We start from the raw sequence: 25301 nt of genomic DNA, 5'->3' as shown, positions 1-25301 counted from the left end.
AAAAGCCTTGTTGCGTTGCATTACTTTTTTCTAGGTAACGCATCCTCACCTTGGCACTGAAAGGGTTATGCATTTGATTAGGATCACTGATCTGCCCTCACACGTTCAAAGGGTAAAGTAATGATGTTAACATTTGTATAGGGGCAATATTTTGCTTGACGCTATCAGCGAGGCTTTTAATCTTGTGTATTGTGGCACTGAAAGCGTTAACACTTAGCACCGTGTCACTGAGTTGCTGTTTGCTAGAGGTGGTTTAAATGAATGAATGGAGTGGAGACTGTCGGGGTGACATAATGAAAGAGCAGGACTTTGGGTCAGAGATCTGCCTCCTGGTTCATTTTCACTTCTCCGTCCTGTGATAGATGGCTGCGCACCTCCCAAGTGTCCCCTTTTTGGATGGGAAGTCCCTCTTTGGAATCCAGATCCCTCTGTCCGATCACGTGTTTGCGTATAAAGCCAGAAAATGTGGCTCAGAGATTATTGTTTGTAAATAACAAATTATTCTAAATGTCTTCTTCTTATTCTGCTTATCTTTTATTTATATAGCACAGACAGTTTACCGAAGCTCTTCTAACAGGACATATAAACAAAGGGTATGACAAAACTAGAATTGACTAAGATGAACTGATACATTAGGTAAACAGGGCTGCCAATAATTTACAAAGTCACCTAAAAGTATCTCTAAAGTCCGCTACAGACACAGCCCCTAAAACAAAAGTATCCCTCTTTGGCCGTGTTTCACATCGGAGGTGTGTGGCTGTGCGCTTTGGATATCACCCTTTGTATCACATACCTTGTCCCTGTAGCCCCAGTGCTGCTGCTTGAAGAACTCTCACTCTCCAGTTTGAAATTTGAAGCTCCCCTACCCCAGCCGGAATACCCCCTTCCCCTCTCCCCTGGCCCTCTTTGATAGGCTGAGCCTTGGATAAACTCTGAACGCAGCTCTCTCACTACCCCTCCTCCTCTCTATTCTGCATCTCTCCCTCTCCTTACAGGCTAGGCTAGCAACCGGGACAAGATATTGCTGTCTCGGGATAAATAGATGAAATGCGGGACTTCTGGCACGTCACGCACACACTATTACACCGCTAACGTTATCATCAATTTTAGATTGTCTATGTTAAATATTTTCACTGCCCTCTTTGTAAAAGACTTGCGGAATCTGCTGGCGCTATATATACATATATATTACATTGCCTGTATATATCTATATCTATATATCTATATATATACATACATACATACATACATGCAATATAATAGCTGCCAGGCATGTGCACGAGCTCCCAGTGGTTGAGAAACAGACCGACCAGGGAGAGGAGGCAGCTTGACAAAGGGTACAGCTGCGGGGGAGACTAGCACCAGAACCTGGCTAGACGTTGCGAGGGAAAGATTATGAAATAACATACCATTTATTCTGAAAAGGTTTTCCTTTCAAATGGTCTTTGATTCTTTTCAAAATGGTGCGCCTTTCAAAAGCTCTCTCCTTTCTTCCTTCCCCTTCCCTCCCCCCCTTCCACTGTGGGCGTTCCAGTACAGCACGCCACGGACATACAGTGACTTACACACGCTGTGTTTACATGTCCTCAATAACACAAACTGGGATCACACAGACACCTGTGGCATTTAAAATATTTTGTTCAATGTACTTTAAGTGTTTCAGAATATATACAAATTTAGAGACGGTATCGGACGTATACCAAGATCTCCAAAGCAAACTGGAGGAGGTATCCATTCATTTACACCAAGGAAAGCAGTTGGTCTCCGGGTAAATGGGGATTCAGGGAGCGAAAGTATAAAATAAATGAAGCAAAGTTTCACGATGTCGTGAACAGCCCAACAACCGTTAGGTATGAGGCATATAAAGAGTGTGAAACACTTGCCCAGATCTGCTGATACAGTGCATGTCAATAGAAGCTCATGTGGTCACAACACCCGCCCAACTATTGCCATTCCAGCCAATCAGAACCCTGGGTTTGAACATCAGTGACGTTAATAGACCCAGCCAGGCAGTAGGGACAATGAGGGTTTAACTCTTGCTGTGCTGGATAAATATTTCTGCGGGAGGGTCTAGGTCTGTTTCTCAGGATAGCACAACCGCATGACGACCGTTTTACGGACCGTTCACTTTAATGCATATGATTACTGAGAGGTCCCTTTAAATGTACGTAATGTTCCCCTCGATGAAGCATGGGGGCATTCTGCAGAATCCCACCATATGCATTTCCCTCTCTGCCTGTCCCACTGCTATTTTCCGTGGAGGAAATGTATTCGGCCGAACACATCTCGTTGCACGTGGCGTGGCAACCTGCGAGTCAGCAACATCACTGGCTTGGCGAGTGCTGCGGGTGGCCAGCGCATTCCTGCCAATGATTGTACTTAATCCAGAATTGAAGCAGCCAATGTACCAGAAGGGAAGCATTTTGATGTTTAAATATATCCATTTGAGTTTACTATCATGTTATTTAATAACTAATTTAATAACTAAAAATGCGATACATTACGGTGATTGTTACACAGCATTACTAAAGTATAGCAGTGAGCGCCTTTGTCATCACTCAGCTTAGTGACCTATTGAACATGAATTTAAAAGGCATTTGCTCCACTTGTTATCATTTTGTGATTTGTTTTACTGTGGCTTATGATTTATTAACATGACTAACTGATCATGTCTTCTGATTATACATTTCCATTAAATAATAAGGAATTCAAATTTAGTGTAAAGTATGTTTTCTTGGCTTTGGTGGGATTGTGGTGTCTCCTTGGGCACGTCATATATGCATGTATGTATGTATGTACACATGCTGCTCTGACATTTATCTTTCTAGTGTGCTCTGGGCATGCCTAATGCAAATCACATGTGCAGTACATGCATGTATCATCCCATACAGCACTCGCCTTTTTTAACGTCAGTAGCAGCAGACGGCTGGTCCCAAGTGGGGGACCGTTATACCAAATCTATATCACACAAAGGAGATGTTTTTGGCCCAAAACATGTCCTGTATGGAAAAAAAAGGCGAGGGAAGGGGCAAAAACATATAAAGTGATTCTGCAGAATCCCCACATGCATTAGAAAAATGGACACCATGTAGTTTTAAAGGGACCTCTGAGCTGTCATATGCTTGAAAGTGCTTTAAAGTGCAAATGATAGCTAGAGTGTCCCTTTAACCACATAGCACTTCCCAAAACAATCAGCATAGGAAAGGTGTAACTATAAGAACAAAGGTTCTCACAGATAATGAACACGTCAATGTTTGTACCTGTCACCATCTAGCTGACCGGTAGATAAGGGGGTGTTTGTTACCTGTATGCTTGTTATAAATGGAGACTTGGTCATTCCAGTATTTTTGGCATACAAGGTACAAAAATATGGTATTTTAAAGTAGTAAAAAATTTGCTGCCAGGTTTTATGACCCAACTCATTAAGTGTGACACCATATGTGACAAAGGAAGATGATTCCTATAAAAATCGGAATCTGGGGAAACTTAACATCCGGATATTCCCACCGATTATTTTACTTTTGTATAGTGTACGTTTTCGGTGTGTTACGTTAATCAGTTCTCCCTTTGTGCTCTTATTATTATTATCTTTTATTTATATAGCACCAATAAGTTACACAGTGCTTAATACAATACATATATTCAAGGGATATGACAAGACGAGAGTTGACAGACTCTGCGACAGTAGTGTACCCAGGGGCAGTAGAGAACATTTGATGGCGCTTGGTCAGCAACCTGCTCCCTCTGGGTCACCCCCGCGAGCCAAATAGCCTCTATGCCCGTCTGCCCCCACCCTGTCGGGGTAATTCCGGTACTGGAAGATTCTCTGAATCCTCTGCTGCAGGGGCACAGATTAATTTGTATGCACTTTCCTTTGCGAGTACAAAGATTAATATAGGTATATCAGACTTGTCATAATTGACTTTCATTCCAGAGAGGCTACTGAACCCTTCAATTTTCTGTAATAAATTAGGTAATAAGATGAAGGATTGTAAAAACATCAAAATGACACAGTCTGTATAAAAAATGACCTTACTGCCTGGGTGATCCATCTGCATGGGAGAATTGTTCAGATGTACTTCACACTGTGCCGGGCTTGATCAATATTTGCTGCAAATCTTAAAAGGAAAGGGCTACAGTATGCTGTTATGAGTATTATTGTTTTACATGGAAATTAACTTTAGTCCAAAATAAAAAAAACCCATAAAATTACTCATTGCAATCTATGAGAACATATTTGTGTAAATAGTAATATATGGAATACTTAAATGCATTTAACAAAGTACTAATGGAGAGTTTATTTCAAATAAGGAGAAAATGTTAGAACAAGAGCCCATAGTCTAAAACTAGAGGGTTAGTTATGAAAGAAAGTTTTACTTAGGTAAAAATGGATGGTGGATTAACAGCAGACGTGGTAGAGGCTCATACTGTAAGGGAATTTAAACATGCATGGGACAGGAATTAAGCTATCCTGTGACAAGGGCTGATTAAGATCTGAGTCTTTACATGAGGAAGAATGGGCAGACTTGATGACCCAAAATGGTTTGTATCTGCTGTCAGATTCCTCATTAAGTATATGTTACAGTTAAATTAGGGCAATTTAAACTTTTGGGGCATTCGGTTAGAGACAACTAATTTGGTTAGCTGAACAAAATATAGTAGGTTACTTTTGGTTTCAAAACAAAATTTGGTGCAGTATTTTTTCTCTCTCACTCCCAAAAAAGGAGTGATGAATGCATGACTGGAGAAAGAATATCTGGAGGTTCCTTTTCTTTTGTTGAGGCTTCCTTCTCATTTTGGGAGATTCCTACAAATGCACAAATTAGGCAAAATTTACTACAAATAAAGTTCATATGAATCCGAATCCACGTCTGTCCTCATGTACAAAAATAATAGGAACAAAGACATTAACAATTTAGACACAGAGTATACAACACAGTTTGTAAAAATAAACAAGGAGAAACACAGAAAAACCTGATCATACAAAACACGTATAGGTCACCTGCGGGAACCTCAATGTCTTTGTTGGGTGGGATTGTTATCGGTGATGTTACAAATCCATAGAAAGTTCCAGAAGTTCTCTATGAAAAACAGTCAATCCTATCCCCTGGCGAGGTGTTTCACCCCTCCAGTGTCGCAGAGAGACACCCCAAGCCTAGATCTTCGTATAACACATACATCTGCTAAGATTGACAGATCCCATTGTGTGCTCAAGATGACCCAAACCCAGAGTAGAAGACATCACCCCAAATTGTATATTATAGGGACTAATGGTCACTGAACCGGAGTGAAGTTATGGCAGAGCTCTGGTTTGTAGAAGGTGTCGGTCAGTCTGTGTGGCTTAAGAAGGAAAGTTGTTGGCTGCAAAACACATCAGGGGAGGTTAACCCTTCCAACACCAATCCCCTGTGTTAGGCCAACACAGGCTCTGCCTGACACATAAGTTTACACATTCCGCACACTGCAGGGCAGCACTTTACCTGAGCCCCTTAGCAACATGTGAAAATTATATATATCTTGGAAACACGGCCAATGTGGTCCTCCTGCCAAAGAGGGACCGTTTCTTTGTCAGTTGGACACTTGGGAGTTATGCAATCCCAGTAAACATATAAACCAAATTTAAATTACTTTTTAGCTGGCTACAGAATCAGAACGCCGCACTCTGCAAATTCAATTATTCTGTTACTTTATAACGTTAGGAAAATGTTGAAATCAATGTATCTTCGTGCACCGTGTGCTCACGTGCCACGGTTACTTGTTACAGCGTCTAATGTATCGTGCGTGTTGAGGTGATCCGCGTCTCTGCATTCGATTGGACTAGCCTGGATTCGGGGCGGATTCGCACGACTGTCACACGCTTCGATTGCTCGAGGCTCATTGACTTCTCGGCATTCGTTTTTTTAGCCTTGTCCGGGCAACATGGCGGCTGTGTTGGATGCTGGTTCTGCATTGCAGTTTGAGGAGCTGCTTCAGAAAAGTGAGAAGTACGTGTCACGTTAAGCGTATCAGATATTTATATCTTCCACTACTGTAGCAGGTATCTGGTGGTTATACGGCCATGCTATAGGTTCTTGTCACTGTGATGTAAGGCTGGTATGTACAGTCATGTGCTACAGGCCCCTTATTACGCATCCATCGGGTACGTGACGTCATTACACCGGTTGGTTATGTAACAGGCCTTATTTTGAATAGGGCGTGGGTGAAATCCCGACACATCGTCTTCTAGTGGTTTCCAATGGCATCTCTTAAAACGTTTCATTATATATATATTTTATATTTATCTATATATGTCTATATATATTTATATGTGTATATATATAATGTATAGAGAGAGAGATTTTTTTGACAGCTATTCATTCATCTGATTTTTATGTGACTTTTTTTTATAACTTTTTTTTTTTTACCTCCATTGAATTGCCCTTTATTATAGGTTCATTAATAGGATTAGTTCGCATTTCAGCATAATATATTCACTCTGTGGTATTTTAGCATCTAAAGCCACGACAGCCATTGGTTTTACTATCTATTAAATTACAAAAATAACTTTTTTTTCAATCAATTAAGCTTAATTACATTACTGTCTTACCTGAATAATGCGTGCTTTTTTTGTGAACTAGTCCGTTGCATAATATTAATAACTTAATTATTCTAATAAAGTAAAATCTTTAGACAGCCTAGATAAGTTTTTATTTTTGAACATTTTTCATCCAAACACATATTGCTGATTGTCATGTGTTACTGATGCCAGAGAGTTATAGCACCATGGACAGCTGCCTTAGAAACGTGTTTCATCCTTCGTAACACGTAACTAATATTACTGATTTCTACCTATATAACATTTGAAGATTGTGTTTTCAAATCGGACCGGCCAGTGATGAAAAGCCCGGTAGTATCAATACCTAATGAAAACACCACAATAATTATTATTTTAAAACTACACAAAACAATTCACATGCCAAATGCCACAATGTCTTTTTCATTTTAAACAATACTCCACTTCTCTGGCTGCGGGCTTATCGGGTTTAGCCAAAATCATCTCACCAGCCATTGTAACAATACACATGTCATAATCCTCAAGCTCATCATAGTAGAGAAGTAAAAAATTCCAAAGATTGTCTAATTATAATTATACAGTATTCTCATAATATTAGCACTCCCCTAAAAGCGGAGGGTCAGCGTCACCCCCATTCTACCAGAATGTAAATGCACACAGGGAGAGATGTTTTGCCCCAACTGCGCCACACAGCAGTCATCAGTAACGATGTATCTTCAATATGAAAAAGCTCTCATAGGTGGGCTAATTTACTCATGGTGGGGGCATTTATATAAACATGCAACAACTCAATAGCATATACGATCTCTCTTGTCAGTCTGCACTGGTACTGGATCTGTGACTCCTACAGGTGCCACTGGTGGTCTGTCTGTGACAAGAAGGAATAAAATCACCCAACTGGTTTTGTCAGGCTACATCAATAACTTTTTTCCAAGGGATATTCATTGTGTCACAGGTGGACCAGTAACCTATATAGTGCTAGTGTCTAGTGAGGTGATATTTTGTACATCCACAGATTTATTGCAGATATAAATAAGATATATTAATAATAATCCCTTCCCTACTCCTAGAAGGAAATCAGACATGTTGCTGAAATGCCAGGCTCCAGAGTTCTAAGTTTAGTTTTTTCCAATGTCTATCTACCGTATATATCAATCTATATATCTGTCGCTATGATTTTTTTTTTTTTTTTTTAAACATGCCCCCTAGTTTGTTTTAAATTCAGAGTGGACACCGGGAGTATTTTTGTTTGCGGTGACTACAACAATATGTTGAAACCTGTCACTTTGGAAATAACACTTGTAACTACCTCTCTTCCAGTACTATTGCCCTTGTGACCCAAGTTCTTATTGCATGATTTACTTGTTTGATTGGAGTTCTTTGTAAAATGTGGGTAGCAGCAGTGTGGGAAATAGAAAGGTACTGTTCTTGCTGTGTACAGGTCACTGCCCACCTACAATAGTATAATGCAACAAGCACAACCCTGTGACGCGCTGACCTCCTTTTCTTTGAGTTCAACTATAAAATACCTATAATCAGAGAGCCAAATACTTTGTCTAGTGGTGTTTTTTTCAACTCTGTCGAGTTAACTATTTTTTTAAGCTCAAAACTGCATTAAACCATAATCCCGATGCTGCAAAAACTCTTCCAAGATATTATTATATTTTCAGGGAACTATAGCATTTCATTACATTTGTTTATATAGCACTAGCAGATTACAATAGAGTCAGTAAAATAGTTAAAAATCACAGAATAACAAACTGGCACAAAAGGAGAATGGGGCCCTCCTCTTGGGAGCTTACAATCTATAATTGTCATATGGCACAAAAGCAGACTTTCATAGGAAGCTACAATTTAAACAGAAAAGAGGTGTTCTAACTTTCTGTGCTGCTCTTATTTAATTAAATCGTTATAGGAAAGAATATAACGACCAATATAATAAGGTCTATTTGCTTAACATGCCAGATTGTGTAAGGTTTTGTCCCAGTGGAACAGCACCATTTAATAGTAGGACTTTATGATAGATCCATGGAATTGTTTTTGGCTATTAGCTGGTTCTAGAAAGTATAGATGTATAAATGTAAGTCGATTATGGTTTGCGGTGGAAAGGCACGCAAATGGTTTGCCCTGCGCTTCTGCTAGGATTTATTTCTATTTTTTTTTTTTAAATATGCCAGATACCCAGATTGCCACATGGCTGTTCTTCATTTATGCCCATCTCATAGCCTTGATTCATAGACCTCTTTCAGATCCACTTAATAGGGCTTGTATACAAGAAAACATATATTGTGTAGTGTAGGAACACACTTGCTATACATTCACAAGGGATGACTGAAAAAGCTCTTCAATCAATGCCAATCTCCACACTGCTGAGTAAAAGGAGAAAATGATAATAGCTCGGTACTAGAAGGACTTTACAACAACAAAAAAGTATAAAAAATTAAGCTCCATACAACTTATGAAAATGAAACCACACTACCTCAGCAGTACATAATCCAACAGTGCAATTGGTGGTCCTCCCAGGTGGGTTCATGTTTTATAGCCAGCTGGGTGTAGGACCTGGCTTTCTTCAGTAAGCTTCTGTTTGTAGAGCAGCAAGATTGATTTCTAAATAAAATGGATGCTTCACAAAAAGATATAGTATAATGTAATATAAAGTATTTCTTTTGTGATTGAATATTCTGCTAATTATTTCTGAGAGTTGGTTGAATCCTTTTTTTTTTTTTTTCTTTTCAGATCACTTTTAGTTGTACATTTTTGGGCACCATGGGCTCCACAATGCTCCCAAATGAATGATGTTATGGTTGAATTGGCCAAGGACCAGCCTCAAGTTACGTTTGTAAAGGTATACAGGCGTATGCTCATTTTGTATTACATAAGTTATAACACCAGAATCATCTTGAAATTCTGAGGACTGTTGTAGTTTGACTGTAGTATGTTGTGAGAACAGTTGCCATACATTACTCTAAATCCACATTTAGTTTCATTGAAGTGTTCATGTTTATGTAAGCCAATTTATTATTTACATGCATTAATAAGTTATATGTATGTATACACACGTACATAAAAGGCTTGTCTCTGTCATAACTCTGTCACTGTGACTCTGGGTAAGAATTCACACCAAAGCTTTGCCTGATACCGTTCTAGGCGCGGGAGGAGAGTGGCTGCCAGGTAACGTTATGTGCAAGGAGGAAAATGCAAATCAGTTTATAACTTATTTGAAATGCGTTATTCTGGATTTTTTGTTGTTTTTCTGCCTCTCACTGTTCAAATAAATTATAGACTGACCATGTCTTTGTCAGTGGGAAAACGTACACAATCAGCAGGGGATCAAATGTTTTTTTCCTTCACTGTATATATGAGATAGAAACTAGTGCTGCTTGAGTTGGAGAAAACAGTTTTCTGTTTGCCTTTACTAGGATTGTGGTACCGTTCAGTATAATCCAGGGGTTGACAAATTTGGTTTGGATCAAGGAGCAAGCCAAAAAAGTTAGGAGCGAGCTTTTTGTTTTTCTTCCCCAATCGTGTTTTTTTTTCCTGGCGCCCAGGATTTGTCGAGCCTTCCCATACACTAACATACGTTTACGCACTATAACACCTTACAGTAACACGCTAACATTCTACACTCATGTACACACATGCTAACACTACACTAATACACACACTTTAACACTATATGCTGACATACACACTATTAAGGTACAGTAATAATAAACAACGTAAACAACACCATACACGCTAGCACTGCACTCTCATACACATACTGGGTAACACTATGCATATATAAAGTTACACACGCTAGCACTATGGGCACGTACACACTGAATCTGGCACGATAATACAGTAGATATACTGAATCTGGAACTATATATTTACACACATACACATTAATACTACAATATTCACAGACCGACACTACAGTATACACATACACACACCGACTCCAGCACTTTACATATATAACAGCCACGTCATTGGTCCGCCATCGTGAATTCGGTACCCTATGCTTTCCTGCAGGGGTTTGGTGAGGCGAGTGCCATGAGGCACCCAGCAGGGCCACTTAACATGCATTACATGACCCCGCTCGGAGCCTCATGGCACCTGCTTCACCCCGCACCCACAGGAAAGCATAGGGTGCCGGATTCATGATGGCAGCCTTGCGAAACCCTGGGCGCTCGGGGTAAGTCGAGCCCTGTTATAATTCTTTGACACTTCAAGTGGGGCCGTCATCAAAAAAAGCGAGTCTATTGCAGGTAAATAACATTGTGCTAGTGGAATAACTGGGAACTGTGTGCACAATAAATACTGAGCTGAACGCCCATCCGGCATCCTTGTTTTTATATAATGGTGTATTTAGATAGTGTGTGCTTTAATTAGAAATGTCAGATGCTGTTTTTTTTCAATTTTATATTGCATATTCAATATTATGTTTATTATTGTAGGATATATAAGTTGTTGTCTTTGCAAATGAAAAACCCTACAAACAACATATGGCCAGAACACGCAGTGTGAATACAGTTACTTGAGGTGCAGCTTCATCCGAAACCCATACAAAAATCCTTACATAAACCCTCATTGCCGGTGATCCTCGGCTGGCTAATTTCCAATGTCTGCTTTCATTTGTCTTTAAAAATTGCCCAGCAATACTGCTCGTTGCTCTAACAAGACCGTTGTTTGATATCCAGTTGCCGTGCAAGGGTTAAGCGTGAAATTTACCAGACGTCAATAGTTTATTGAAGAAATACTCCTTTTTTTATTTTTTTTTTTTGCTTCATAATTTGCAGAGAGCCGCAAATGTCAGCCTTGATGTACTGCCTCTCGAAATTAGTCAATAGAGCAAACAGCTAGAATTGCTGTGGGCAGGAAATGCGCACTGTAATCATGACATAACCGGGGTCAGTGATTTATGGATTTCAATATAGTAGTAGCTGCATATGATTGAAAATTTACTAGGTCACTAGTGCACCAAAAAATTTTATTCGCAGCCTCCAGGCATCTTCTGAAATGTGCAACAAAATAAGAACCCTTGAACCTGTTTTGTCATAGTGCAAGCTCGGTGGATGACAGGGCAGCCCAGCGAGTCTCATTTAAATGCAAATGACTTGCAAACTTTTGCATTCGACTCCTTTTAAACATGCCAAGTATCCCTGGGAGGCTTTCATAAACATAAGCCATAAAAGAGGACATGAAAATAAAATCACTGAAACATTGCATTTTTCCACCCCCCCCTCTTATTTTTTTTTACTTTGTAGCTTGAAGCCGAAGCCGTTCCAGAAGTGTCAGAAAAGTACAAAATTACCTCGGTGCCAACATTTTTGTTTTTTAAGGTAAGGAAAATACTTTTCTTGGCGTATTGTTATATTTGCATCGGTAGCCAGCATGTATTTTACCTACAGGTAGGTGTTTGTTACGATATGCGTGGCCGCAAATGATTTTAATTGCTGGGCTACTTTACTTTAGCGGTGCAGTATCAAGTTCCATTACTAAGGCATTTATAGCGTTGAAATAGATTGTAAGCTCTAGGGAGCCGGGCTCTTCAGAGTTGCTCTCCTTTAGTATTTCACGGGTATTTATTTTGAGTCATTTATTGGTTCCCTTGTAGATGTTAACCATCCACATGATGTTGTAATGCTTGGAATTTTCCTAATTTAACATTAATTGGTCTCATTAAGTTGAGTTGTGCATCATATTCCAGGTACATGTTCATTGAGCTGATCATGCGACATACACCCATGATGCACAGAGGAAAGCCGTGACTGATAGGAACCGGGATTTTTAATGGCTCTATTTCTCCCTCTAATGGCCACGTCAGTGGATTATTCTTTTTGTTACAATAGTTTGGGTTTTTTTTCTTCTTGAAGTGTCTTTCTAACATTCGAGTTGGCAAAATAGTAACACTTTTGCATTCTTACCTTCATGTGACTAAAATCTCTTCAGATAAAACATTACAAACCACTTCACCTTATAAAAAATGCATTAAAAAGAGCATTGATAAAAAAAAGCCTTGTATGTTATATGTTGATATATGTGTTATTCCAATGCTCCAGTCTGTGATCAGACAGATGGATGTTTTTCAACTGATGTACAAAGTGCAAAGTAAAAAAAATAAATAAAAAACAGTAAATTCTGCTGTCAACACAACATGTGAAACATGTACACTCGGGTGTGAGGAGAACGCATCTGGTGAAGGTTATTCTTGATTGGAGGACATATAGAGGAGAGACGGTGTAAATAGTACATTACATAGTTGCTCAGGGGATTCAAGACAAACACGTGTCAAGTTGGGAAAATCTCCCAAGTTTCAGAGTAGTAACTTTGCACCTCGCCTAACTTCACACTATGATTCTCAAATACAATAATCACAAGCTTTTCTATGGACTTATCCTCAGAAAACCAAACTGAACCCAGTGGAGTCATCGCTTACTACAACTGTATGTCCATGTGGCTTGGTGTTCCAAACTTCAGTGTACTAAGTGTGCTGTTCGTAATTGTGACGGGCCACCCTTTAATCACAGCGAACAGGCCAGTCAGCACACATAGTATACGAAAAAGGGACGATTCTAAAAAAGAATTTAGGGGAACTCTGTGTGTTCCCCTTTCTATGTCAGGGACGGGCTGCAGTCGTGTGTGTGTGTGTGTGTATATATGTGTTACTTTTGATCTATGCAATAGTGTGGTGTGCTTCTAATTTCAGAATTCCCAGAAGATTGACAGACTAGATGGAGCACATGCTCCCGAACTCACCAAGCGTGTCCAGCGGTATGCCTCAAGTGCATCTTTCCCACCAGCCCCAAACAATACCCCCAAAGAAGACCTCAACGTTAGGCTGAAGAAGCTCATTAATGCAGCTCCTTGTATGTTGTTCATGAAAGGTTCTGCCCAGGAGCCCAGATGCGGTATGTTATGTTTTCTACTTAACCAGCGCATCAGCAAACTGCTTAGGGTCACTTCAGTTGGAATGCCTAATGTGCATGTGTGTAGGGGGTCTCTGAGACCCCCCAGGAATCTCATGTGAGCCAGAGCTGGCTTGGGGTAAGCATCCATAAAGTATTTCTCCTAAATAACTGGTGAGTCATGCTATGCATTTTCATGAAAAAAAGGTAAAATATAACATGAAACTATGCTATTATATGCATCAACATGCAAAATGATGGCTTTAGTTATGCCGATCAGTGAATTGTCATTATCTTGTGTCACCTTTACCTATCTAGTATTACAAGTGATCTTTGGTTTCCTCTCACAGCAACTAAGCTGTGAGATAGACAGCTTGTAGGACTAAGCAGAGCAATCCTGTAAGATTCACCCAGTAAAATTGGGATGTCAGATTGTAACCCAACAAAGTCTCCTACTTGAGCCAGACCAAGTTGACTCTCCAGTTGTATCGTTAAACATGCTGAGATAAGAGTGATTGTTCCAGAGCTTTTTGTACAACAACTTGGCCCATAACCGCATTGCCTTCTCAATAGTGTTCTTTGGGAATATAGCTTTGTCTGCTTGGATAGAGAGTCCATTCGTTCTTCCATGTGAAGCGCTGGGAACACAAAATAGATTGTAGTTGCTGTTCTATAATACCAATAGGAATCCGAAAAGATAAGTGCTTTTTGAATTTATTTGAAACTTGCAGTTTGGGTCTTATCATGCAAAATATCTTGTGGTACGGTTAGCTCTATCATGTTGGGTAAAGATATTTAGTTTCATGCTTTTCTGTTTTGTTTTTAGCCTGACATGTGCTTATGGAAATATTTTACCTAAAAGCATAGAATTGTGTGTTCATTTTTTTATAATTTTAGCGCAGACTTAAAGCAGTGATACAGTTTTATCCCACCGCGTAACATTTATGCCTGGCCACGTTAACCCTTAAAAAATGAAATACAAGCCATCAATCTTTCCAGTCTTCATCTTGTAGCCTACAGCTCAAACAAAGCTTTCTGGTGGGGGAAGTCCAGTAAAAATGATTGAATGTATTGGAAACAGAATAACCAAAAGCAATCAGCCTTTAGCTATTTACTAATGAACTCCCAGATGGATGAGACATTTCAAAATCAGTGTTTTACTCCGGGCTGTACATGAACTTAACACTTCAGTTACAGCATAAAATAAATAAACTCATACCTCGATTGGATGCAGATCATGGAATCACCACAACTTCGCTGCAAGGAAAAACCATATTTCAGAGGCTTATATATGAACAGAGGTCATATAAAGGCTATTCACATACTGTAGGTTGTAAATATTGTTCTACTTATGCAAGGTGACTTTGTTTTCCTTTCTTTTTTTCTTTTTTTTTTTTTATTATAACCAGTGGTCAGTATCGTACTGGAACTGTTGAGATTCCCCAAGTTATATATTTTTCCACTTAGAATAATACTGTATTTATTTCATAAAAATCTGCATTTTTAAAGTGTGATCATGGTATGCATAATTTATTTGCATTAAAATAAACCATAAATGTGTTTCATACGTTCAGCCTGCTGGGAAAGAAGTATTCTCGTGATTGGGATTATTTAGGAAAATTGGTATGCGTGCAATGCACTAAATCCGAAAGATAATCTCACCAACAATGTTCCCTCTAATTTTTCTTAGGTGATGTGCGCAGAAAATTTCTCTTGTGCAAACATTTTCCCAGAGCCAAAATTTTGTGCGCACAATATGCTTCTGCAAACTGTAAATTTAAATTGTTGTTCTATATTTTTGGAACAGCTCGCTCATGGTTAATAACACTACATTATAGTGTGATAATGTAGTATTAGTTACACAACAGTATTACTTAATGTAATGTTTTTTTAAAGGTGAAATTCTCACTGCATAAGTAAATTATGAGCGAATCACGAGCGGAGGCTCCAGGCCGCATAAAGGATAAAAAATTTTTGGGAAAAACTGTTGTGCGCAGGGGCGTACCTAGTGTATTTGGCACCTGGGGCGGATCCTGTACGTGGGACCCACACACACACTTTAAAACTGCATAGCTTCTATCGTTAGGCAAACATTGACAGGAGTACAGCATAACTGTTATCATTATTTACTAAGGCAGACATTGACGGTGGTACAACATAACTGCTATCATTATATACTGAGGCAGACATTGACGGTGTTACAGCATAACTGCTATCATTATATACTGAGGCAAACATTGACCGTGGTACAGCATAACTGCTATCATTATATACTGAGGCAAACACTGACAGTGGTACAGTATAACACCTATCACTATATACTGAGGCACGCACTGACGGTGGTACAGCATAACACCTATCACTATATAGAGAGGCACACATTGACCGTGGTACAACATAACACCTACCAGCAATCTCACTCCTATCATGCCCAGGCAGCCAGTACATGTTGGAACCTGAGCATGATAGGAATATGATTACAGCCTCCCTATGCCATGCTATCCCCCCCCCCCACACTTACACATCCATGCTAATCACACACACACACTCATTCACAAACATTCGGTTTAAACTACAGCATAACACCCATCACTCTCACACACTAATTCACTCTCACAGAATGTTTTCCTACCTTTTCTCTGTCACTTTTCCAACTCTTCGTTCTTCCTCTTCTATGTCCTCTCCTTCCGGTGCAGTAAAGACGGTGGGCGTGGCTTTAGTGCTGTGCGCCAGGATCTGACATCAAATCCCGACGCACGGCATCGGTTATTAACAGACCTCCCACTCCCTTTATTGATTTTAAACCGGTCGGAGGGAGATCCTTGATCTCCCCAACCGAGCTTGCTCCTCTAGCGGCGGACATTACTGTCCGTCTCTGGAGGGGTGCTGTGCACACAACCGGTAGCGGACCGCCCCTTCTTCGTTACGCTACTGGTTGTGCGCACAATTTTTGTTCGTGTGCGCTTCCTCTGAAAGCTATGTGCGCGCGCACAAGCGCACACCTTAGAGGGAACACTGCTCATCAAGCGGTGTATTTAAGATGTATGTTTGTACATTACGTCTGTACTGAAACGTGATTTTTTTGTCTTACAGGATTTAGCAGGCAAATTGTGGATATCCTTAACATGCACAAGGTCCAGTTTAGCAGTTTTGATATATTGTCCGATGATGAAGTACGCCAGGGGCTCAAAACATTTTCCAACTGGCCCACCTATCCTCAGTTGTATGTCAGTGGTGAGCTGATCGGAGGACTGGACATTGTAAAGGTGAGTTTGGGGGCTGGGGTTTGGAAATCGGATGCTCTCTGCCAAACTTCAGGGTATCTCTGCGAAATAGATCCATGTTGTGTAATGTCTTTTACAGGAACTTGTGGAGTCTGGGGAGTTGGACCAAATTTGTCCCAAGGCCCAAAACCTAGAAGACAGGTCTGTATTTATATGTTATTTAGTGTAATTTTTGTGCGTATGCCAAATATAAATTATGTTCCTTTTTAACTATTTTATATCTATCTGATATCTAACGTTTGTATAGTTATGTGTTTGCCAAAACTCTTTATGATTGTGTACAATTATAGTATGTCATCAGGATTGCTCTACATTTTACCCTAAAACTGCCCTTTAAACAGGGCTTGACAAATTTGTTGTGAATCTAGGCGCCAGGTAAAAAAGTTAGGAGCCAGGTTTTTTTTAAACTAACAGTTGGTCAGGAGTGATCTGATCATCATCAGCCCACTTACTAAAATCACAGCGTTTGACCTGGAAGCACCCTGGACTTTCAGGTCAGTGCTGTTTTTTTTTTTTGTTTTGTTTTTTTTTACTCTTTCGATGCTGATGTTCCATTGGAGCACAGCATTGACTGATATTTAGTCCCCACAAGCTTGTGGGGACAAATGTTAACCCCTGCAATGCCACGAATGTGTCATACACAATTGTGGCATTGAAAGGGTTAACGCTGCACTGTCGCTCTCATGGAGCGATCAGGCAGCAGGGGGGTGTTGGGGCTCCACACTCATGTGGAGACCGAAGAACCCTCTCCCCCTGTCCCTGAAGCTGCCTCTGGCAGCTGGGAAGCAATTGCTGGTCTATAGACCAGCCATTGCAGGGGGAGTCTCTTTGATGACGACTGTAGGCTTCCATGCCTACAGGAATCATCAAAGGGCTTGTGGGGGCTCGTTTTTGCTGTTGCTGGTCTGCCTGGGCTTCCAGGCAGACCACCAGCAGCAGAGTCCCGAACAAAACGGGAATTAACCCCTAAATGCCGTGATCGCGGCATTGAAGGGGTTAACGCTGCACTGTCGCTCTCATGGAGCGATCAGGCAGCAGGGGGGTGTTGGGTCAGGTCCCCACACTTGTGTGGGGGCCCAATCAACACACAACCCCCTTCCCTGAAGCTGCCTGTGGCAGCTGAAAACACGATTGCTGGTTTTCCAGCAACCGTGTTTTCAGCCTACAGGATCACTCTGTGGGAGTGATCTCAGGCTCGGGGGCGGGCTCTGAGTGGCTGTGCTGTCTGCCCAGACTCCTGGGCAGATAGCAGCAGCAGCGCCCCCGTGTGGTGACTCACCCTTGTACATCCACTATTTTTTCTGGATGTAAGAGGCTGACAAAACCTAGGCGCCAGGACAAAATTCTCTGTCGCCATGGCGACCTGGCGCCTGGGATTTGTCGAGCCCTGCCTTTAAATATGTCTCTGTGTATTGAGCAGTGTTGACAGTTAATTCATATTAAAAGTGGTGTCTGGCTATTTTAGCATGCTGCATATATAATGGATAGTGATAACACTCAACAAAAATGGTTGCTCTGCGAGTGTTAATTTACTAATGACATTGCAATGGTGGTGTATTACCATACATAACACTGTTATTAGGATTTCCAAGACTGCAAAACACCAAAAAGAATAATTGCTTACCAGTAGCAGATCAAGTCAAAAACTCAGAAATATAAATGAAGCAACGGGGTGCAGGAGGGCAAACGCCTGGGGCAAAAAGATGTTTCTGCAAAGACCAACCTTATCCTCTTGCTAAAGTCTTTTTTGCTGAATAGTCAGACAGTGACTTATTTTGCCCCAGGCATTTGCCCTTCTGCATCCCCTTTCTGCCTCTGTTAAGTATTTATTCTCTTTGTCATTTTGTATCTGACTGGTCTGGGTATGGCTTTTCATAATTCCTAATTCCTCCAAACTCTCAGATTAGCGATTTACCTACTAAAACAAGTATGATAATGGCAGTATGTTGATTGAGCTAAGAAAACAAAACACAATACAATTCTTCTGACTATGAAAACTAAAAATGACAATATTAAACAAAATATTCAAAGTGATAACGGTAATATAAAACTGGTGGAATCCCCCCTTTAATTTTGCCGTTTGCCTTGCCTTGTACTCAACTGACAAATATTCACACATTTTGTTTTATGGCAGACTCAAGGCACTTATAAATAAAGCTCCCGTTATTCTCTTTATGAAAGGGAACAAGCAGGTATGTATATGCCCTCCACGGAACAAACCATACCATGTTTAATGTCATTAGAAATAATTGTGGCATTTCTTTTTTGTTAGATGGCAAAATGTGGATTTAGCAGGCAGATTCTAGAAATACTGAACAACGCGGGGTGAGTACAGTGTTGCATTTATATTAGACTTCACATTTTATTTGCGTAACATAAGTGATACGCTTTCCTTGCCGGTTGTTCATATACGAGGTCTAGTTTTGTGTATTGATAACATGTCATTGTTGTCTCTGGGAGTTATTTGTCATTGTGGTTGTGGTGTAGCTACTTATTCAGTACTTTCTTCATTTTTTCCATTTTCTTTGTTAAAGCTCAGTTATATAGGAAAGCAGCAAATTCAATTAACGCTTGGCTTCTGTCAAGTGAAATATTTTGTAATAGTGCCTATAACCTTCACTTGAATGCATGCGCTTGAATTTGCCAGTAGAGAAGAATATACATTTGTTTATTATGTGTGTGTTTATAAAAAAATGACTCCATCATTCATTTTTTTTGTTTTTATCTATCTTTTTACTATTTTGCTTTATCTTTTTTCAGTGTTGAATATGAAACTTTTGATATTCTGGAGGATGAAGAAGTAAGTCAGATATAAATGGCGGTTAAAAAGTAAACCTTATAAAGGTGCCTTTAGCAGTTATCTTAACATTTAACCCCTTAACGTCCATTGACGTCACACAAAAACGGTCAGGTGATGACCAATGACGTGCCTGATACGTCATTTCATTAAACAAGCTTAGAAAGTGATCCAAGATTACTTTTTTTGCTTTAACAGTGTTGCTGTAATGCCTCAATGTTGAGGCATTCAGCAACACCGAGATCGGCATTAGGGGCCGTGTCTGGCCCCTCCCCGGAGCGTCAACATCAGCCATACACTATATGGCCCATAAAAATTACACACATTAAAGAAATGTTTTCCAGCTTCTATAACAAACAATCAGTACCTGCTTTTGTGTCCCGTGAGTTTTTCTGGCCAAAATTCTGAGTGGACACATCGTGACATATTTCTGGGAAGGGTTTAGGCAGTAGGCATGCTGTTATATTCAGATTTTTCTTGTGGATTTTTACATTAGGTGAACATATTTTTTTAAATATGACATCGGTATTTATTTATTTCTCTTTTCGTTTTAAAGGTGCGACAAGGATTAAAAACCTACTCCAACTGGCCTACCTATCCCCAGCTTTATGTGAAAGGGGAACTGATTGGAGGCTTGGATATTGTCAAGGTAATTACAATTTTCCTTAGTATCTTGTACTGCTGCCTCTTAATTGTAATCTTCTTCAAATAATATCTTGCAGGTTTGATTGACTAACCCACATTTACAAATATTTTCCCTTTCTTAAAATGTCCTACCCACCCTCTTAAAAATAGTAACTAATTTGCTTTAGAAGCATCCTCTTTGTTCTGCTTCTAATCACCAATAAATGTGGCCTTCAAAGCTGTGTGGGTTCTGATGTATCAAGGTGATTGATGGCAGTAGAGCTCTGAAGTTTTGTCTTGTGACAACCTCCAGCAACATCATTTAGAGTAGGTAATGGAAAGTGATAACGCCTTCACGAATGTTTACCAAGTAAACTCTGTTGTAGCTGTTAGTAATAAGATGTAAATTTTTTGGGTAATGTCATATAGATTTGGCCAAGGCGTAACGCACATATAACTGATTGGACACCCGATTCGCACATCTGTGCACATTCTAGGAAAATGGATTGCAGAATAGGATAAAGCTGCTGAGCTACTATGAGTAACACATTTTAGATTTGTTTTTAATATGCAACAAAAATTATTTAAAGAGGCACAAGTAGACTACGTAATGATCATAATATACTGTCCAAAGTTTGTAGCTGTGTCCTCTTGCCAAGCAATTGCCTTTGCAGACTGGTTATATATCTGTATCAGACAAGGTGATAATACGGTCTTCAGAAGATAAATGTCTGCTGCTCCACCACAGTACATAGTGTTTTGCTGGCCTCTGCAACTGTGAGAAGGTTAAGCAGAAAAGAGCACACAGAATTATTAACCAGCAGATGTTGGCTTGCTGCAAATCTCATACTTGTGATGTGAAACTGTTTTACATTGTGTTGCGCTTAGCAGCAGATGGGCATATATTTGCCCATTCTTTGATTTAAGTGATATTGAAAAATGTGGAGATTAGAGTGCACAGAATAGGTCTTTTCTACGTGCATTTTATGTTCTCTCCACCCTTGACTTGACACCCTATTTCAAAATAGGTTCTTCAATGATATACTCAGTAGAATGTTTTCACCATTATTTTCTTGTTACTACACTTTTATGCCTTTGGCCTTGTGAGAAAACCTGAAAGGTTTGCAGCTTCAACACAGAGTATCATAGAATCTGGCAAGAGATCACGACGCATAACATTCTTGCCTTCACTGTAGGGATCAGCATTGCTAATGTTTCATGAAATTCATGCCCTTGTGAAACATTTTAGAGTGATTCCCATGAACTTTGAATCCAAGTGCATCTTTATTTTTGGCACTGTTTAATAAGATCCTTTTGGGAAACACCAAGCTTGCTGCTGTTGAAAACTTGAACGGTGTCACATTGTGCTAATGGGCTTTTAGTAGTTGTCTGAAAAGTGACTTTTTATCTCTGTGATATGCATGTTATAATAAACTCAAACATCTCCTTTCCCCTCCCCACCCAGCTGTGTTAATCAGAGATGTCCTGGTGCACCTACATTCATGCTTCCATGTCCTTATTTATTAAAGACAACTTTTGACATCATCAACACCTAGTAGAAGTGACTTTCACACCCTGACGAGTTATAAGAAACAGCTTTACACCCTGGTTACTTTAATTGCTTTTTGAGGACAAACATATCCCATATGTATACGAGGGCCTCTCGGGTTTGCACTTGGGTTTAGCACTTAAAGGAGCAGTTATGCCTAGCATTTATTTATTCCACCCTTAGGATCGTTCAAGAAAACTGATTTAGGTGAGAAACATTGCTCGTTCGCTTGCCCAGTGGCTGCCATCTGTCAGTAACTCTGTTTCTGTGTTTGTCCTGTCATTTGGAGCTATATTAAAAATGACCATTTCATGTTCAATATATCTTCAGGCATGATCAGACAGCTTTGCAGTTCTCATTCAGAAAATATAAATGTATTATTTTTTAAATAAGATATTGAGGTAAGAAGAAAAACATCACTTACAGGACAGAAACATTTCTGTAGACGTCATGTATTTAGAACATCAGTTCTGTAAAAATATGTTATTAACAATATCTGGTCCTTTCCACAGGAATTAAAAGAGAATGGTGAGCTGACTACTGTTCTAAAAGGTGAATAGTACCGATATGGAGAAACTCTCAAAGGGACCTGACCACCGCAAAACCCCAAGAAATTATATTTACTACGTTAGTCCAACTCTCTGGCATCAAACATGGACTTTTATTGTTAATTGTAGCTGTTCTACATTATCTTCCGGATACCATTGAATTGGCATGGAAAACTGCTCCCAGGTGTTCTTGTGGAATTAAAATACGTTAAAATCCTTAGAGTTTTAATTTAATAAATATTGTCACAATCACTCGTTTGATTTATTAACGGAGATGTTGAAACACAGACAATTGTTGATATTGTGGGTACTTGTTTATGCACAGTTCTCTTAAGGTCCTGCTACAGTATTTTAATCTGGTTGAGGTCTGGACTTTGACTGGGTCATTGCAACACCTTCATTCTTTTCTTTTTCAGCCATTCTGTTGTATATTTGCTCCTGTGCTTGAGATCATTGTCCTGTTGAAGGACCCAATTTCGGCCAAACTTTAGCTGTCGGACAAATAGCCTCACATTTGACTCTAGAATACTTTGGAATACAGAGGAGTTCATGGTCGACTCAATGACTACAAGGTTCCCATGTCCTGTGGCTTCAAATCAAGCCCACATCATCACCCCTCCACCACTGTGCTTAACAGTTGGTTTGAGATGTTTGTGTTGATACGCTGTGTTTGATTTTCGCCAAAAGTGGCCAAACATGTCCACTTTGGTCTCATCTGTCAAAAGGGCATTGTTCCAGAAGTCTTGTGGTCTGTTCAGATGCTTTTTTTGCAAAGCTAAGCTATGTTTAGAGAGAAGAAGATTTCTCATGGCAACCCTTCCAAACAAATCATACTTGTTCGGTCTTTTTCTAATTGTAATGTCTTTAACTTTAACATTTAACATGCTGAGGCCTGTAGAGTCCGAGATGTTACCTCTTGGCTTTTGTGCAATTTTTCTCAGCATTGCACGGTCTGACCTTGAGGTGAATTTGCTGGGGCATCCACTCCTGGGAGGATTGGCAACTGTCTTGAATGTTTTTTCCACTTTTCAATAATCTTTCTACCTGTAGAATGATGGACTTTTAAATTGTTTGGAAATGGCCTTATAACCCTTCTCAGATTCATGAGCAGCAACAATTGCTTCTCTAAGATCATTGCTGATGTCTTTCCTCCTTGCCATTGTGTTAACACATACCTGAATGCTCCAGATCAGCAAACTGCTAAAACTGTGGCTTTTATAGAGGTGGACACTATTGTTGATGATCAGTTAATCAATGGCATTTGAGTAGCAGCAAATCTGTGCTACCTAGCATTTTAACTCATATGGAAGCAGTAAGGGTATACTTAATTTTTCACACATGGCTTCTCTATTTTGGCTTTATTTTTGTTAAATAATGACACGGTGTAATATGTCATATGTTGTTTTTCTGAGGTTGTATTTACCTAACTTTTAGACCTGCTAAGGAGCAGATGATTGTTATTATGTCCTGATATATAAAACCATAGAATTCAAAGAGGGTGTACTTTTTGTGCACAAGACTCTAGGAGGATACACAGTCCTTTGAGAACAGCATAGCACATCCACATATAACATATTTAGTGTATTTTTCCTTTCACATAAATATTATTATAACAATAATTTTCTGTTTGACAGCTGCCATCTAGCTACCTCTAAGATATTTGTGATAAAGCTTTTCAAGCATCATAGTTAAAGATCATTTTATTCATTTATTTTTTTGTGTTTTGCCTGATGATTACTTTAGAGGTTAGTTGCAGTAGAGGAGATGCATACCCCACCTCTACAAATAAGTAGAGTTTGATGAACACTGGGTTTTTCGGTGAAGCCTGATGGTGATCTCTTTTTATTGGAGCAACAAAAGAAGGACTCGTCAAATGTGACCTCTGAGACTTTTAATGTGACGTTTTTAGAAATTAAATTAAATCTTTCATTACAAGTGCTTTCAAACATAGAATTTGATGGCAGCCCTGTTCATTTTTTCTGATATAAAAGACTCAAACTTTAAACAGCCATTGGTCCCGTCTTCAGTCTTTCAGGATAGCCGTGGATAGCTATATGCCTATCCCATGCATGTTTAAATTCTCTGCTACTTCTGTTGGGGGGGTGCTCCACTTTATCTACCACCCTCAATAAAGTTCATGCATTAATACTCAGCAGAGCTATGTAAAATAGGCAAGCTAATGCTGCCACGTGAAAAATACCTTGTGACATGGGGGACTCCTGGATTGCATTACATCCAGCAGGTGACAGTGGACACTAATTGCAGCGCAATATCTGGTTCCCTTGCTTGGATTTATGTTTGTCACCCTGTACCTGATTAGGGTTAGAAAGCCAGAGATCTCTCTTTACCAGTTTCCTCCTTCCTCCTGTCTTCGATGCTAGTCCTGCCTGACGGTTAAAGTTTTGTGTTCCCGGTGGCCATGGGGAGAAGGAAGGATCGTCTGGCAGGTGTACCCAGTCGGGGTACAGGTCTTTCCCTGTAACTTTAAAAACTTTAATTTAACCTTAGTGTGTCCTCCATTTATATCAAGTATGATTGACTAATTTCCTCAATATCTTAATGAGCTAAATTTGGCCTGATTAAATGATTACTTTATTTCATACAGTATTAAATTCACAGTAGGTGGTACAGCTTCTTTTGGAACACAGGAAAATTAGTTAATTAGTTTTAGGTAACTATATATATATATATATATATATATATATATATATATATATATATATATATATATATATATACAAATAGTTTTACTAGGATGAATACAGTTTTCAGGTTTTTTTTCAGTCTTTTCAGGTTTATTATTAGTGTTTAACATAATAACCACATGATGGTGCCCCTACAACATACCAGAATACCTTCCACTTTTATGTGTAGCACTATCTGGACACTAGATGGCAGGAAAGTGCCAGTAATGGCTGGAACTAAACAAAAAATAATGCACCTAACATAGTATTGAACTGCAATGATATATAGAAGACTAGTTCAGTTAAAATAATAATATTTTGTAGAAGGGAGATGAGAGCCATCTTATTTTTGCAATATTTGGTAGCTAT

At 39.5% G+C, this 25301-nt stretch overlaps 1 protein-coding gene across 1 annotated transcript; it reads left to right on the top strand.

Annotated features, from left to right (window-relative positions):
• The first annotated feature begins 5919 nt into the window (after nucleotides 1-5919).
• Nucleotides 5920-22260, top strand: LOC149299040 (glutaredoxin-3). The gene is made up of 11 exons (XM_089486936.1): nucleotides 5920-5984; nucleotides 9290-9398; nucleotides 11806-11880; nucleotides 13248-13449; nucleotides 16540-16712; nucleotides 16810-16871; nucleotides 18865-18922; nucleotides 19003-19055; nucleotides 19491-19530; nucleotides 20084-20176; nucleotides 22213-22260. Exons 1-11 carry the CDS (start codon nucleotides 5920-5922, stop codon nucleotides 22258-22260), a joined length of 978 nt encoding a protein of 325 aa, XP_089343062.1.
• The last annotated feature ends 3041 nt before the right edge of the window (nucleotides 22261-25301 follow it).

The sequence above is a fragment of the Sceloporus occidentalis genome, unplaced genomic scaffold (assembly GCF_023333645.1).
Source record: "Sceloporus occidentalis isolate IW3139 unplaced genomic scaffold, rSceOcc1.0.p SCAF_30, whole genome shotgun sequence".
In the NCBI taxonomy this organism is placed as follows: domain Eukaryota; kingdom Metazoa; phylum Chordata; class Lepidosauria; order Squamata; family Phrynosomatidae; genus Sceloporus; species Sceloporus occidentalis.
Note: the sequence above shows the minus strand (reverse complement) of the source record. Positions and strands in the feature narration are given on the sequence as shown.